This window comes from Typopeltis vanoorti, chromosome 6 (assembly GCF_054136105.1).
Source record: "Typopeltis vanoorti isolate ZY-2024b chromosome 6, IOZ_Tvanoo_1.0, whole genome shotgun sequence".
NCBI classification, from domain to species: domain Eukaryota; kingdom Metazoa; phylum Arthropoda; class Arachnida; order Uropygi; family Thelyphonidae; genus Typopeltis; species Typopeltis vanoorti.
Window position 1 is genome coordinate 86,053,003 of NC_143554.1, and position 18,360 is coordinate 86,071,362.

The window sequence follows — 18,360 nt, forward strand, 5'->3', positions numbered from 1 at the left end:
CGAAGAAGGGTCATGCAGATGGATGTGCAAGGAAGGAGGAAGCGTGGGCGATCAAAGAAGAGATGGAGGGAGCTGGTAGAAGAGGACTTGAGGATGAAGAACTTGGATGTGGTGACAGCCCAAGGCAGGAGGATGTGGAGGAGACTCATCATCAACAGTGATTCCACTTAAGTGGGAGAAGCTGCAGAAGAAGAATTCTGTAAAAAACTGAGTAATTTTCTAAGACAAAACCTCTTCCCCAAGCCATTGTACCACCTCATAAGATTATGATATTTCTCTTCAACCATTCATGAATTCTGCTCTTAATCAGCTTTTCCAGTAACTTAACTACTGCTTCTGAGATACTGATTCATCTTGGTGCCTACTTTATGTAATGGAACTTTTTTTTTTTTTCACTCTCTTAGGACCCTGCCAGAGCTGAAACCCAGACAGCGTGATCAGAGGCACTGCTATTCTCTTGCACGTTAATTAATATATCATCTTATCACCTGGTTTATCTACTTGGGATTAAAGTTATCACAAGCAGGGTTTAATTAGAATATTATCAGAATTGAATGATTACATATGTTAAATAGAGTTTTAGCCCATGGAACCACACTTAAACTAAAACTGAAAATTACTTCATTATGCCATATCACCAAATACGCATTGTAGTATTTCAACTCTGAACAATATATAGTTCTCAGTTGAAAAATCATTTGTCGGTATTTCTCTCATTTTCATGAGAACTGCCATGATGTCTGTGATAAATTTATAGTATTTACAAGTATAAATTTACAGCTTGTGAATACTGTAAAGAGTCACAGGCATTATGGACAACATTATAGGTGATTCATTTGAAACAAAAATTAAAAAGTTTTGATGATTTTTTGGAAGGTATTGCTGATAACTTTTAATTCATCTTTAAATGCTTGTTATCAGCAATACTTTCCTAAAAAATGATTACAGCCAAAATACTATCAAATAAAATTCTGTACAAGACCTCACTTAAAAACAAAAATAAACAAGACTACAATAAAACCATAATCATTCCATACATTAAAGGGATATCAGATAAAATAAACAGAATACTACAAAAATACAACCTTAAAGCCACCTTTAAACCTCCTGCAAAATTTAAAAACTTACTCAACTCATCCAAGGATCCACTCCCTCCGCTGGCCCACCCTGGAGTATACCGTATTCATTGCACCTCTGTAATTTGCCCTATATAGGGGAAACAGGATGCACAATTCCTATCAGAAAAAAGGAACATAAACAACACATTATATATTTAATATAATAACTATGTTCAAGCTGGTCTTTCTGATCATGCCCTGAACACTTTACATAGAATTGACTGGAAAAGCACCTGCTTACATCACACCAAAACATGGTATGAACATAAATTTAAGGAGGCATGTAAGAGTCTTATTAGTTACCCTAATCTTAACAATAACGATGGGTCTAAAAATCCCAAGCATATTGGAAGGTGCATATTCTACCCACTTAACCTTTCTCCCTAAGAATTAGGTAATCCAGGATCCTAAATCTAATATAACAATTGTCATGTTAAATTAGGACATCATTTTTACTGTAACAAAACTATCTACAGTAGAATCTCGGTTGTCAAACGACTCTGATCTCGAACAAATTGGTTCCCGAACATATTTTCTGAACAAAAAAACACACTGGTTTTCGAACATAATCTCGGTTCCTGAACAGATAAACTGGCAACCACGTGCTCTGCGGGCTGAGATGTAAGGCAGGAGAGCGTCAGTTACACAGTAGCCTCTGCTCAGTGCAAACACCTGCTCGAATTTCCAGCGCAATTTCTTGATTTTCTTTGTATTTTATTGTTTTTTTCAAAGTGAAGTTAAATTTTCATCTATATTTTATTGTGTTTATTCTTTTTGTGTAAGATTTTATTCATTTTCATTGATTTTGTATACAATTTTATACATGAAGTACTGTTATTAAGGTTTAAACAAGCAATCATATGGGGTTTGGGAATGGATTAATCCATTTTATGTTAATTCTTATGGGAAAATGGTTTCAGTTTTCAAGCAAATCGGTTCCCGAACAGCCTTTAGGAACGAATTATGTTCGACAACCAAGGTTCTACTGTATATGAAAGAATGTTTCGCTGATGTTGTCTTAAATAGAATATAGCTTTGATGTAGTTAATTTATTTTATTTTTTATTTATTGTAATTTTATTTTCACTAGAAGTCAGGCCAGTAGAATAACCATTGATCAAATCATTGTCTTTTCAGCATACTATGTGAAATGTAATTTAGCTTGTCTCTATACATAGTGAGTATGAGGGCAGATTGGATTTGTATAAGAGGGACGAACTACACCCGAATGCTACACCAGGAGTCTAGAAAAACTAATAACTGATATGAGACCTAACACAGAGAGTCAGGGAGGAATTATTATTACTAAATTATAGAGGAATTACTAAATTATAAAGGGAGGAATGGTGAGAATGTTGGTGTAAGAGCAACAATGTTATATAACTGTGTTAATGGTGGGAATAGGCTTTGTCATGGAAATATTGATGAGGAGAGAATGATTTCAACCTTGTGTTCATTTGGTTCGGACCTATCAAACGTGTGCAAAGATGCCTACATATATAAGGCACTAGAGAAGAATAGAGATCTGCAAGTTATCCATCTGTGTCATGCAGACTGCAGACAAGAGTATACAAAAGAACATGGAGGTAGATTATAATGTCTGTGCACAAATGCTAGGAGAAAAAAAAGAGGTACAGTTTATTGCCTTAGTCGATATGTTGGGACCTCAGATTGTAGGTGTAAAAATAATCGTAATTTAAAATTCTGAATATTTTTACTTATTGTTTATGTTAGTATGTTTATTAGTTTTGGTTTCATAACACGCATTGTCAGCACTTACGATGTGCCTGTTATTGAAATTATTTTGTTAAAATGATATGTAAAGCAGTTAAAAATTTATGTACTTTCCGGAATTGAATAGTTGTGTTACTTTAAAAAATTTTATTGTAGTTTAAAATATTAAGTTATGTTTTATGAAGACATGCTCTTGTCGCTAATGTAATCTACATGTCAGCCAGTTTCATGGAGTGTGCATGCTCGCTGAAAAGTTTGATGCGTGGTTGACAGCTGACAAGAACAGCATTCGGTATCAGAGTAATGGGAGTAAACAAGACAGTGTTTGAAAAGAAATAAGAACACAAGCCGACAGATATTTAGATTCGGAGGAAAATTAATAGTATATTCTAAAAAAAGGAATCGTGGAACTATGAAGTTTCAAAGTGGAATAAGTATTGATAAATAAAATAAAATATTGCTATAGATGTTTTAAAAGGAATATTCGAGGAAACGCTAATTGGAAGATTAGTAGTAGATTTTGAAAAGGGAATCGTAGAACTGTGACTTTTTTTAAAGTGGAAGAGTTAAGCATTAGTGAATAAAAGAAGAAATTGCTATTTACATTCTAAAGGAATGTTCGAGAAAACTCTGATTAGGAAGAGATGCAGGATCTAACTATTATTTCTACTGAAGAGAAGACAGAATTGAGTCAGGAAGAATTAATGTGTGCTACATGAGTGATGAGAAAGGATCCTATGAAAATGAAGAATAAAGTCATATATCTTCGGAAAAGGGCCTTGACAGAGAAAGAAACTGGCAATGAACTTTTTGTCATTGTGAAAGCAAAGTGTTTAGTCTAGTCTTAAGTGTAAGTTTATTTTTTAAAAGGCCTTGGGTCCAATTAAATTTGTAATTAGCTATGTAATATTGTTTGACGTGTGCATATATATTGTTTTTGTTTTATTAAATGTGTTTATTTGTATTCTGGTCTTGAGTCAGTGATTTTTGGATTTTGAAAAATGTTGAAAGACATAGTAAAAAAATAGGTCATTGCACCAATCGGAGTGAACCCTTGTGCATATAATATATAGGTACACTCGGGAAATAAACATAATTGTTAGGAATAAAGAGATTAAATAAATAAAAATCTTATATTTAAACATAGGCATTAGTGAGACCCCTTGGCTATCAGAATCAGACATACTAACTAGTATCGAGTGTAAAAGGTACACTATTTTTAGAAAGGATAGAGAGGGGAGGAGGGAGCCTGCTGCCTCCTCCCCTCTCTATCCCCCTCTATGCTATCGGATGACTTGAATCCAATTAGAGTTGAGACCTATGATTGTAGTACTACTAATAATATTTCATGTGGCAGTGAGTTTGAAGCCATTTGGTGTGAGGTGGAACCTAACAAGATCAATTACATAGTGTGGTAATAATAAATTTAGTTTAATCCTTTATCCAAGTGTGAGCAAACAAAGTTTGTGCCTGAAAGTATCTTCAGGACTGGGGTAAGGTGGTACAACACCAGGGAAACTCCTTGCAAAGGTAGAGATGGCCAGAAGCATTAGCAAGGTCATCTCTACCTATAGGAGTTGCCAAATAGTGTGCCACCTTTTTATTAAATTACTCTGGATTTAGAGAAAGATGTTGAAAGTTTATTTTCACTTGGTTAGAATATAATAAAATTATGACCTACCTCAGTCCTGAAGATACTTTCAGATGCATACTTTGTTTACTCACACTTGGATAAAGGATTAAACTAAATTTATTATATTCTAACCAAGTGAAAAATAAACTTTCTACATAGTGTGATGTTGTTACAGACCTGGTGGATCGGTTGCTAATGAGGAAGAAATGCATCACCAAATAGACAAGATGAGTGTGAAAAGGATAATCATAATGGGAGACTTTAATTATCCAAATATTGATTGGGAAGCAGTAGAATCTCATGGGAAGAATAAAAATGCATTTAATGAGCTGTTGTGGGACAACTTCCTCAAGCAGCATGTGACAGAAGGAACTCGAGATCAAAGAGTGTTAGATTTGATTATAGTGTCAGAAGGCGTTTCAGTTAAAGATGTAACTATTCTGTCTTCAGTTGGTGATAGTGATCATGCAGTACTCACTTGGGAAGTGACCGGGTTTATAAATGTTCCATTCGGAAAAGGTTACATGCTGAACTATAAAGCAGGAAATTATGATCAATTGAGGAGTATACTGAGTTCAGTAGAATGGGATCAGTTGATGAATGGGAAGCATTTAAACAGTACCTAAATGATGCGATATCAGAGTGTATATTGAGAGTTCGAAGAATAAATAGAGTAGGAGTCAAATGGATGTGTAATCTTATTAAGCGAGAGATTCCTAAGAAAAGGTTCATGTGGAAGGAATACTGTGTGGGAAGAAATTCGAGCAGGCTAGAATAGTCGCAACTGTTGTATGGAAAACAAAGTCTGAATACGAAAAGAAACTGGTTCTGCGTGCTAAAGACAACCCACAAGAATTTTATTGATATGTTACAAGTAAAAGATAGAATGAATATGAAAGAATAACTCTTCTAAATGCAAATGGCATGAGGGTTACAGATGCAGAAGAGGTTGTTCAACTAATGAGTGCCTGTTTTGTTAAAAGCTATCAATCTAGTGTACGCAACATCGAGCTCACTGCTACCTCTTCACTGGATGAAGAAACTCAGGCGTATGACAATGAGGTATTAGAGCTGTTGCTCAAACTGAATAAGAATTCAGCAATAGGAGCTGATGGAATATCAGCATGTGTTAAAAGAGTGTTCAACTGAACTGGCTATTCCTTTGACTAGGCTGTTTAATATGAGTCTCAGAACAGGTAAGATTCTGCAGGAATGGAAAGAATGTATAGTAATTCCATTGCACAAGGGTGGTGCAAAGACCAATGTATCCAATTATCAAACTAATCAGTATCTCAGGAGTGGTGGTGAAGATTTTGGAAAAATTGGTTAGGGCTCACATTCAGAAATGGGTTGACAGTGAATCTCTACTTTGCAGTGAGCAACATGAGTACTAGGGAAGGTCATGTTTTAGCAGCTTGCTTACATTCTATAAGAATGTTACCATTGGACTAGACAAAGGGAGTGGATACACCACGATACTTTTGGATTTTGCTAAGGCTTTTGACAGAATACAGTGGTGGACTGTTGCATAAATTGGAGAATATGGTTTTGGATTATAGAATATTAGTGTGGATAAGAGGATGGCTGACTTGACAGATATCAAAAAGTGGTATATGGGGGATGAGTCCTCAAGATTTAAGGTAACCAGTGATGTACCACAAGGATCAGTGCTTGGTCCACTGTTATTCAATCTATACATAATGATATTGGGAAGGATTTGACAAGCAACATACAGCTATTTGCTGATGCTATTTGCATATGCAGTACTTGCAGAATGATTTGAATAGGCTGGAATAGTGGGCATGTGAAAATGGCTGTCATTTCAAAGTGTAAGGTTGTGCACTCTGGTGTGATTAAATATCCAAAGTTGTATTATATTGGTGGGATTATGCTAGAAGAGACTGATCAGGCTAAGGATCTTGAGTGTTAGTGGATAGCAAGTTTAACTTTTCAAGGAGTGGATGTAGACTCGGACCATAGTTTAGTGATGCAAACATCAAGTTGAAATTAAAAAAATTAATATAAGCCCCTACATCAGAATAGAAGAGATACAGCAAGAATAAGTGAAGCAGAAATAGGAAGAAGGTACAGAACAGTGTTAGAAGAGAAACTTAAAAGTGTGGAGAAAGAAAAAAAAACTCTAATCTAAGAGTGAAAAGAGTAAATGAAGGCGATAGAAGAAGCAGTTGAAGAAACAGTACCTGAAGAAGAGAAGATCAAGAAGAATGGATTAGACAAGAAACACTGAAGTTAGTATAGGAGAAAAGAATGTTGAAGATAAGAGGGGATACGTTAGAACAAATAGAGGACTAATATAGAAAAAAATGTAATGAGGTGAAAAAAATAGTCAGAATGGATAAGATGAAATGGTTAGAAGCCCAATGCAACAATATAGAACAGTACTATGGAGAGCATAAAGCAAGGGAGGTATACAAAATGATCAGAACCATTAATAGAAAGTGGCAACCAAAACAGACCACAATTAAAGATGAAAAGGCAAAGTATTGATGAATAAAAAAAAATTGTACAGCGGTGGACAGGATACTGTAGTGAGTTATATGAAGAAAAACTAGATTCAGATAGCATTGAGAAACTGACTGAAGAATTGAGGCAGATATCACCACCAGGTAATGAGCACGATATGGACATTTTAAGAGGAGAGGTAGAAAAAGCAATAGGATAGCTAAAACACAACAAGAGTTCTGGTAACGAAAACATCACTGGAGAATGATTAAATATGGTGGTGAAAGTATGGTTACAGAAATGCACCAACTATGTAATATGGTATGGAAAGAAGGGAAAATGCCAGAGGAGTCGGTGAAATCAATATTAGTGACATTATACAAGAAAGGAAATAAGCTAGAATGTAAAAATTAGAACAATTGCCTTAAGTCACCTTGGTAAAGTGATGTGATGATATTGACGAAAAGATTGGGAACACAATTGGAAGCATACCTTGCAGATGAGCAAGCAGGATTTAGGAAGGATAGAACTACAATTTAACAGATTTTGACAATGAGGTTAATAGCAGAGAAAGCTAGGGGAAAAAACAAAAACATATATACTTGCTTTGTTGATTTTCAGAAAGCATTTGACAGTATTGACCAGAAAGTGATATTAGCAGTTTTGGAATCCTATGGAATTGATAAAAAAAACTAATAGCTATATTAAAAGATGTTTATCAGAATGCAGTTGCAGCAGTTAGAATAGGTGATGATTTGAGGAAATGGTTTAGAACAAGCAGAGGTACTGGACAGGGGGAGGACTTAATATCACCAAGCATTTTCATCGCACATTTAAAAAAGAGCAATGGAAAAATTGAAAGAAGATGCAAAAGGAATATCTGTACACTGAATGAGAATTAACAATCTGAGATTTGTAGATGACATTATTATTGAAGAAGACTAAAGAGAACTACAAAAAACACAGAAAAGATTTGGATTTGTTATGAACTTGGAAAAAACAAAGACAATGGTATTTGGTGAGAAGAACATGAAACAAAAGATACAAGTGGATGGAACTGATATAGAAAATGTAGAACAATTCACATATTTGGGAAGTAAAATGACATATGATTTGGACTGTAAAAAAAAGAAACAACAATCAGGATTGCAAAGGGAAGAACAAATCTGAAGGCCACGGATAACATCTGGAAAAGTAAAGTGATCAGCCTGCAAACAAAACTAAAAGTACTGGAAACATGCATCTTTAGCGGTCTATTGTATGGATCTGAAACGTGGGTAATAAATAAGGAATCAGGAAAAAGAATTTTAGCATTTGAAAGAACTTGTTACATGAAGATTCTAAGAATAGGATGGGTATAGAAAATCACAAATGAAGAGCTCTATCGGAAGATACAACCAAAAGAGAATCTAATGCAGAAGATTATAAAATGGAAGCTGCAATTATTTGGACACACCTGTAGAATGAGTGAGGACTGGAAGATAAAGACATTTATGAATGATAAAGATACCAAGCTATTTTAAACCTGGTTTTACTCCATTTCCCAAGTAAGCAAACTGACAAACAAGTCAAGTTTGCGCCTGCAAGTTTTGCAAGTCTAGCTGACCCTGCACGTAGTGCAAGACCAAGGCAACTCATGGTAAAAGTAGAATAAGCTCTGATCACTAATCTTAATATTTACCCTTAATGTCAAGCACATCTCCTGGAGGAGATGTATGATGCTTTGTATTAAAGGCAAGGGGCCACTACCCAGACCGGTTTCGACCTTTATTGAGGTCTCATCAGTGGGAGCCAGGCTAGAAATAATAAGATTTTAGTAATACAGAGCTTATAAGTATTTTTCCAGAACAATTGAACATTTATTATACCCAAGGTAAAATACTTTCTACAAAGACATTTATGTTTGGTATTTTGAATGGTTTAAACAGAAAAGGTTAGATCATACAGAGAATGGATAAACAATATAAAGGACTAGTGTGGAATGGGTGTACAGAAATTGCGACACTGTGCACTGGATAAAGAAAAGTGGAAGAAGATAGTGAAGGAGGCATCGGACACCAACAGGCAATGAGCCCATGGTTCATGATGATGAAGTTGATGTTCAGGGGCCATGTAACAAATACAACTCAAAAGATAATTGCAACGCTGAAACGAACTTTCACATGTCAAGATAAGGATGTCATTTTGCCTCTTTACAAGGCCTTGATAAGATCTCACTTGGACTATTAGGTGCAGGTTTGGTCTTCTGGTTTCCATTGTGATTCTGATATATTGGAGAGAGTGTTAAAAATGATATCAGGATTATGGAATACTGTTTATGAAGACAGATTGGGAATTCATTTTAGAATGAATTGAGAATTTGTAGACTGCAGACACTAGCAAACAGGAGAAAGAGGGTGTGATATGATTGAGACTTACAAACTTCTGAAAGGGTCATACAGGATTTCAATTGATGGTATTTTTTAATTTATGGAGGGTGGGGAAAGGACAAGAATGCATCCTGTTGTCCATGTGAATGAATTCAAGAATAAGTATGATAGCTGGTGCATGTAGTATGTGGCCTCCCTCGATGAGTCTCTGATTCCCTGGAGGTCTTTCTTAATATTGGTCTGTAAGTTGATGGCAAACTTTTAGTCAAAAAAATCTAAATATATTAATAGGATCATATTTCTAAACAGATGTAGGACAGCACAAGTTATTCCTCCCTGCTGCGAATCAAAGCAGTTTTTCAGTCACCGAAAGCACATTGTGTATGTGTATGTTAGAGCCAGTAAGTCTCTACTAATATTATATACTAATATCAGTTTTAACCAAAGGTTATGAATATGCTGTCTCTCCAAGTTAGTTACCTATTATGGACTTTTTTAATTGTATAGACAGAGGCTTATATTCATTTCCTACTGAGACTGCTAACAAAGTTTGTTTTCAATCAGCCATGATTCTTTTCAAAGCAAAATTACCACCTAACTCCATCAGAATTCAGAGTGCTTAATTCTCTAAAAAAATAATATAATTTTAGCATTATTTGGGCAGACAAGGGCAAAGCAATAGTCAAACAAGATAAAAAAAAAAAAGAATAATTTAAAAAGATTTCCTTAATGGTACATGATTTCTCTAGATATTGTCCTGTCTCATCTGTGATCTGACTTCTAGCCCAAGTTAATAAAGTCAATAAATTGATTGATAATATTTCCAGTCGGGATGAAGAGTTTAAGAAAAAACTCAATTTTTCATACTCATTCACCTTCCTAAGATTCATGCAATGTGGGGGGAGGAGACAGGCTGAAAAGTTCTGATAACTCCTAGAACAAAAAGGACTGGTTTGTGCAACAAGGGGAAAGACTTTTCTCAGAGAATTGCAAATGACACAGCAGCATTGTAACAAATGTATAACACTTTGTGGGGAATATGTAGAATAATGTAAGTTACATGGTTCTACTTCAATTCTTTCATGGTGATTATCACGACTTTTCAGCACACCCTCATTAACCAGATGTTCCATTAAAACCTGTAGTAGACTGGATTGGCTGTCCCACACATATAAAGTTTTTAGCTACTTATGTACATTATTATCTTCATTTACTGGAAAATCTATTTCTCTATTGGAGAAGGCTTGTCTTTAGGTGAAAAAATGAAGGTAGAAATCTTCCTGACAGGACGAGAGGACACTACATATTAAGGGGTTTTAGAACGTTTGCTCCACTGAAGACCTTTTAAAGCAAGAATTGAATTATATCAAATGTGCTTTTATGAAAAATATCTTTAATGAATCTTTTATTAAGAAAGCCTTTAGCAGCTTTAGACAACCAATCTCTAGATCTCCTGAAGATATCACTTGGATTCCACTCCCTTATATTAAAGGGATTTCTGAACATATGAGCTATAATTCTAAAACCTCTTAATATTCTAGTGGTCTTTTATCCTGTCACGAAGATTTCTGCCTTCCTTTCTTCACCTAAAGACCAGCTTTCTCCGCTCAATCTTCCAGGCATCTCCCCCGATCCTATGCTCCTGTGGTGATTTACCTTTATTTTAGACGGTCTGGCAGATCTGCAGTTATCCTTCATGAAGAACATGAATCCTACTTCCTTTACCATGATCCAGAATGGTCTGGCCTTGCAGAATATTCTATATTTTATAATTAGGAATTTTACCGACCATTTATTGTCCTATTAATGCTATAATGGCTCTTTTTGAAAATGATTCTGTAATTGTAATAATGTGTTGTGTTCTATTTTCAGTTTACTAAGGTTGCCTATGATACATTGGTGATAATTTTACAGTTATAAATTTATTTCACATAAGTTTCAGTTTTTGTGTTTAATTTTCTATAAATGTGAAATTCTGCTCAGGAGTTTGTTACATGTGCACTTTTATAGTGCTTTTGATTAAGGGTTTTCAAGCTCTTTTAAATTTGTTTCTCATCAGGCAAAGCAGGATACCCAATAATCCAGAATACCCAGTAAATCATGCTTGAAATATGTGTTTTATATGAATCTTCATAAATCATAATTAATGAAGAAAAATAGCCTAAAAGGCTTGACTTCAAATTCAGCTGCTGAATCAGTGAAATCCATAATCAAAAAGCAATAACAAAAGTCAAAAATATAGGCTCCATGGCAGAGTTGATGCACATTTTAAGTAATGCAATGTCATGGGGAATTTATGCTGAAGTTTGTATTTTTTACTCTCTCAATCATTTTCAAAACATTACAATTTCAAAAATAAACAATTATTGTCTATTTGATATGAAATAATTATGTATATTTATTATTTTTTGTTTTAATGACATTTTTTGATTAAGAACAGTTTATTTGAGATTGTTTAATGCTATAAAGTTGATGGGTGTTTGGTTTTTTCAGGTTCACCCTGGTTATGTGGATACTGATATGTCAAGCCACAAAGGGCCCTTAACTATTGAAGAAGGTGAGTATGTGGTTCCTAAAGGGAAGCTAAATTGTTATCAACAAAATGTTAAAAAGAACATATAAGTACTTATGATAATTTGTTTTTATTTAAATTCCACTTTCCAAGCATTGTACTAAAAAAGAACTTAGGAAACCTTTTTATTGTAACATTTTTGTTTCTCATTTTACATACTATACTTATTTACCTCATTGCTTCACTCTATTTGGTGTCTACTCTCCCACTCACTTTCCTTTATAGAAAGTAATAACAATAAGATAAATCATTGTGTGAAAGAAAATGAAGGTATTAATTTTTGATTTTATTCTTCTTTTAAGGATTTTAAAATTTTGTATTTAACAAAAGGATTACATCAAAATCTAGTTATTTCTATTAATTATAAAGTTTTAAGAAAGTGAATTAATCATATAATTAATTTTCATTATAATAAACTTGTTGAGGTCAAAGAAAGTTTCACATATACAGTACACAGTAGTGAACAAATTAATCTGAACACTCACATTTTAAAGAAAATGTTTAATTTTGCATGAAAATAAGTACCAAAATTAAACACCAACTTTACCTAATAATTTATATTTGCTCCTCTATTTCTAATGCGTTCATTAATTCACTTAAATATGGACTCTACCAATGCAAAAAATTTTCTTATTTCTGTATCTCGAAATCATACTTATATAATGGATTTATTAAGTAATCCTTTGTATCATAATTTAATTTTCTGTCTCTTTTTTCAGTATGATCCACAATTTTTCTATCGGGTTAATGTCAGTAGAGTTACCTGGCCAGTGAAGCAGTTGGATGTTGGTGATGGTCTCACTTTTTTTGAAGTATGGCATGGAGTGAGATCCTGTTGGAAGATGAGTTCTTTGTCTTTCTGGATCTGTGGACTACACTTTTTTCCAATATTTTTATCTATTAGTCACTTTTTATCATACTGTCAACAGGCACAAGTGATACTGAACTGTCATGTAAAACAACCTCAGAACTTCTTTTTAGCTTGGTGTTTAGGAGCTTGTTGAAGGTGCGTGTGGGGGGCAGAGTCTCCTCAGCTGCTGATTTGCAAACACAGGGTACTTACAGGGTACTTACTCTCCTTGGACAAAGAAATGGCTCTCATCTGAGAATATGATTTTCTTCCACTTCTCAACAGTCCAATCATTTATGCTTTTGCCCACTGGAGCCTCTTTTTTTTTGCATAGTCTTCATGAACAGTTTTTTTTTGGGGGGGGGGGGGGGTCTGTGGGCAGTTTTTCCCTGTTTCCAACAGTCGCAGTAGGCTGTCGTATCAGAAACATTAATCCCACTAGCTGTCAAGTCTCTATTTATGTCTACAGCAGACAATCTTGGATTCATCTTGCATTTCCCAACTAGTAAATGTGGTTTTCCTTTTTTGTCAGAAGAAAAGGTACCTGTCTCCCTAAACCTCATTAAAATCACATTAACAGTACCCAAACCAACTCCATGCTCATTGGCAATTTGTCTTTGAGTCATGGATGTATATTGAGAAGGAGTACATATTTTTTGAACACTTTCATCATCATCATCATCAAATTCCTGCCATGTACCCTCAAGGGGTGTGCAGGATATGATAGTACTACATGAAAAAAATTACATCATTACTAACTTCCTATCTACAATTTTCCTCCAAATCAGTCTGTTACTTGTCAAGACTCCAACATTATCAGATCTTATATTTCTATCGTCTAAGGCACTTTGTACCACATCAATCCACCTATATCTTGGTCTTCCTCTGGGTAGTTTTGCTGCCAACCTGGCAGAGAACACTTATTTTGCTAATCTTTCCTCGCCCATTCTGTCTAAGTGGCCATACCACCTGAGATTAGCTCTGCTAACGCATTCCTGGATGCTAACAATGTCAAGTTCTTTCCTAATATCCTTGTTTTTAATATGATATTGCCATTGATGCCATCTGTTCACGTCTATAATCTTTCTCAGGACTCTCATATCTGCCATCTCTAGTCTTTGGTCAAGTGTTTTACTTCTGACCCAGCTCTCAGATCCATAAGTTAAAACTGATTTGAACACTGTCTTGTATACAGCTAATTTAGTGTTCCGACTAATTTCTCTCTTATTCCATATAAATTTATTCAATTGACTTCCCCCCATACTACCAGCTTTGCTGATTCTGTTTGTCTATTTCTATATTTAATTTACCATCTTCAGTAAAAATCGTGCCTAAGTAGCTGAAATGTTTTACTTGTTCCACAGGTTCTCCATTCACAACACAGTTGACATTTTCAATGATTCTGCCTATTTTCATTGTCTTTGTCTTTTTATTGCTGACCTTCATACCATATCTATTACAACAGCTATTCAATTTAGTCAGAGAATCTTGCAGACTTGTAGCAGATTTATTTAGAAGTATAACATCATCCGCATAAAGCAAAGAGTTGATATTAACATCTCCAATTTTGATATCATGTTTAATACCAGTTTCCTTCATAATGTGATCCATATAGATAATGAATAACAGAGGGGATAATGTACATCCTTGTCTCACACCAGATTTAACATTAAACCATCTTCCTGTACTTCCTTCAATTCTAACTGCTGACTCACAACTCAAATAAAGACTAAGTATTGCTTGATATAATGCCCCATTGACACTATATAACTGCAGCGTATTGAATAGCTTCTCTCTTGGCATCTTGCCATATGCCTTTTCCAAATCAACAAAACTTAAATACAGATTTTTGTTATATTCCCATGCTTTCTCAACTATTTGTCGTAAAGTGAAGATCTGATTCTGACAGCCTCTATTTGGCCTGAATCCAGCTTGTTCTTCACCAAGCTTTTTTTCCACAATTCTTCTCAACCGTTTCTCAAGTATACTTGCATAGATCTTGCCAAGAACACTCAATAGAGAAATACCTCTGTAATTCTCACATTCAGTTTTATTTCCCTTTTTATATATTGGTACTATGAGAGCTCTACTCCAATCATCGGGAATTCGTCCCTCTGTCCAGGCTTTCTGAACTATGCAGTGCAGCCACTGTAAGACTCTTATACAACTATACTTCAGCATTTCTGGTCGAATATCATCTACTCCTGCTGCCTTTCCACATTTCAAGCCTTTGATGGCTTTTTCTACTTCAAGTATGGATATGTATTCCTGACTGCATGCTGGTCAGTGTTTTTTACCACTGTGCTATCATCACCGCTTGTTTCATTTAGCAGTTTTTCAAAGTAATTACTCCATACTTCAAGGATATCTTTTTCTCCCTTTTTTCATGTCACCTTTATCATCTCTAACTCCTTTTACAGCACTCTTTCCTCCATTCCTAAGTTTCTTCAACAACCTCCAGAATATTTTGCCACCTTCTTGATATTTATTTTCTATATTCTTGCCAAAGTCCTCCCATGACTTTTGTTTAGCTCGTTTTACACAGTGTTTAGCATTCTTGCATTTGTCTCTATATTCTCTAAGAGCACAAGCTGACTTATTTGACAGAAACGTTTGATATGCTTTCTTCTTTTCCTTCACTGCCTCTTTAACTTCCTGTGTCCACTAGGAGTTCTGATTTTTTTATCCTTGCAGACAACCTCACCACATGCCTCTCTGGCTGAATCAATCAATGTTTTCTTCAGAGTTTGCCACTGAATCTCCAAGGTTTGATTCCTGTTCTCAAACTCTTTCATTTTTTCTTCAATAATCTTTGTGTATGTTATTCTACAGTTCACATCTGAGAGCTGCTCAACTTTTATTCGCTTTAAAACTTTCTTGCATGTTATTCTTTTCAATATAAAATTCAATTTTATCCTGCTCAAGACTAAATAGTGATCACTTCCAATTTCAGATCCTCTGTACACTCTGGTGTCCTGCACCAGGGAGAAAACATCACTATCAACAATAACATAGTCAATGAGACTTTTCTTATTCCTTGTCTCTTCTCTCCATGTGAATTTTTGCACATTTTTATGTTGGAACATGGTGTTAGTAATAACCAGTCCATGTCCTGAGCAGAAATCCAACAGATATTTGCCATTATTATTAGCTTTGCTCTTTTCTCCAAATTTTCCCAAAATATTTTTGTATGTCTCACAATCATTTCCTACTCTGCTATTTAGATCCCCAACAAGGACCAACTTTTTTCCTTTTTCATTGTGTCAGTTGCTTTTTCTAAAGCTTCAAAAAATTCCTCCACTTCTACCTTAGTAGAACTTCTGTGGGACCATAGGCACAAATAAGTCTCATTGTCCAGTTCCCCATTCTCACATTTGCCCACATTACTCTACTTGAGACTGAGTGCCATTCAAGAAGATTAGCCTCGTATTTTGTGTTGAATACTATGGCTACTCCTTCTTTTCCTTGATTGTCATTGCTTGAATATAACATTTTATATTTATTGCTCAGAAAGATCTCACCAGTTTTGGTCTTTTTTGTTTCAGTCACCCCTATTATGTCGATCTGGTACTTATCTAATTCCTCAGCTAGCTCCATTTCTTTGCCATTCAGGCTTCTTACGTTGATAGTACCGATCCTTAACTCTGGTGATGTTGAGTTGGGGTTTGTTTTCAGATTTGTTCCAGTAGCTGACTTTTCGCTGTTCGCCCTGGTTCCCTGGCGAAAACAACGGGAGCCTTGTTTAGCCGGGCGACGTCCCCAGCCGGCATGAAATTTTGTCATGCTGTACCATCATTTTTTTTATTTTGGTTTAACCAATAAGAATACAATTTGGTCGGCTAAATCCCAAATTGCCAGCCCATCCTCGTTCGTTCAGTATCCAAGTAGATACCCAACAGGGTGCACCATGAGAAGGTGAGGATTGGACAGAAGCCCTGGTTGGTTCTCCGCATTCCTTTAAAGGCTATGTTTAAATAGCCTTTAAAGGAATCCTCTCAGTTATGCAGCTTTGACCCTTAAGCACCCCTTGAACACTTTCTTGGAGATGTATTCATTTTATATCTACACATAATGAATAAAACACTGTGAATGTCAACTTGTTTACACTATTAAAAATGCACAACACTGTTAATAAGCATCATAGAGATAGTTAAAACATGCAGCACTCAATGAAAATAGTGAACCAAAAAACCAAAAACTTTGTGAAAATTCAGCATGTTTGGATTACTTTGTTCGCTACTGTATATGAAAAGTTTGCATAATGAATTTCCTTTAAAATAACATTGTTGCTACAGAATTTTAGCTCAACTTTTTTGATTATAGTAAGTGAATTTTTTATGACAGTTGACTAGGTAAGAAGATTGTGTACTAATTATAGAAATACAGTAAAACCTGTTTTTTACACTTTTCAGGCAACTTATGGAAAAAAGTATAAATAGCAGGAAATGTAAAAAAAACATTCAAAAAAAGGCTAAAAGATGACTTACTGCTAGTATGTGAGTCTACATACTTGATTACAAAATTTAATAACTGAAAATAAATGATTTTAGAATTACTTACATTTATCTGTTTAAAAAAATCCTTAATTGTTGATTGTTTTTGCTTTTTTTTTTTTTTGACATAGCGCCAGATTGCTTTGCATTGAGTTCAATGCTTGACCTGTTTTCTACTATCGTGTTCAAAGGTGGACATGGAGAGTCCAAGATCTTTTGCTAAATGCACACGCGTTCTGACATGCCAATCTACATGTTGCAGAATTGCCATCTTTTCTTCTACCGAAATACATTTTCTTTTTTTTTTTTACATGTTACTAACATGGATAATCCACCACCGCAACTTGAAAGCAACTTTCGCTAAATTACGTAGCAGAAATTCTGCAATATCAATTCATACTGTGATTGAAAAATCACGGTATCACTAATCACTACATTACTGCTTCAAGCGTGCAAGTCACTGTGATGGCGGAAACGAAACTTACTGCCGAAAGCAATGCCATCTGGGAACAGAAATGCACTTATTTCCGCAGAAATCGATTCGAAAATCAGTATTGCCACCCGAGAAAAAAATGCAAATCATGGGAAATAACTTCCACATCAAGTTGTTAATGGCGGGAAAACATATCGTAAGAATAGGCCTTACGACGGGACCAACGGAAAATGACATATATGGCAGGAAAACATAAATTGCGTAAACATAAAAACTGGGTTTTACTGTATGTCTATAATAATTGATTTGATAAATAGTTTATCTTAAAGTTCAGTGGTTGCTGTTATGGATGCTATTTTCTTTTTTAGTTGCATCATAATTGTATACTATTTTTATTTAAGTTTTTGCGAGATTGTTTTTAGGATTGTTTTGTTTTAAGGTAAGTTTTGTTTGTGCATATGTTATTCCTCATTTCTGGCTCGATGTATTTTATTGAAATTTGGTAATTAGGATCCTATCAGAAATTTGTCAAGCCATTTTGGTCTTCATTTTGATTGGCCCAGTTGCAGTCAAAAATTTGGCAAAACATTTCAAAAATTAACAGAGTAATAGTTGTGCTTTAGTTGAATTACTTGAATAATGAAATTCGTTATCATAGAGAGTTATTTCAATTTAATTTCATTGAGATCATTTTTA

At 34.8% G+C, this 18,360-nt stretch overlaps 1 protein-coding gene across 1 annotated transcript in view; it reads left to right on the top strand.

Moving 5' to 3' along the window:
- The window catches only part of LOC150105661 (carbonyl reductase [NADPH] 3-like), a 144,471-nt gene that overhangs the window by 103,024 nt on the left and 23,087 nt on the right, over positions 1-18,360 (top strand). The window contains exon 7 of the mRNA XM_090394982.1: positions 11,810-11,873. Coding sequence (XP_090251108.1) covers positions 11,810-11,873 — 64 coding nt within the window. The remainder of the gene's footprint in view (positions 1-11,809; positions 11,874-18,360) is intronic.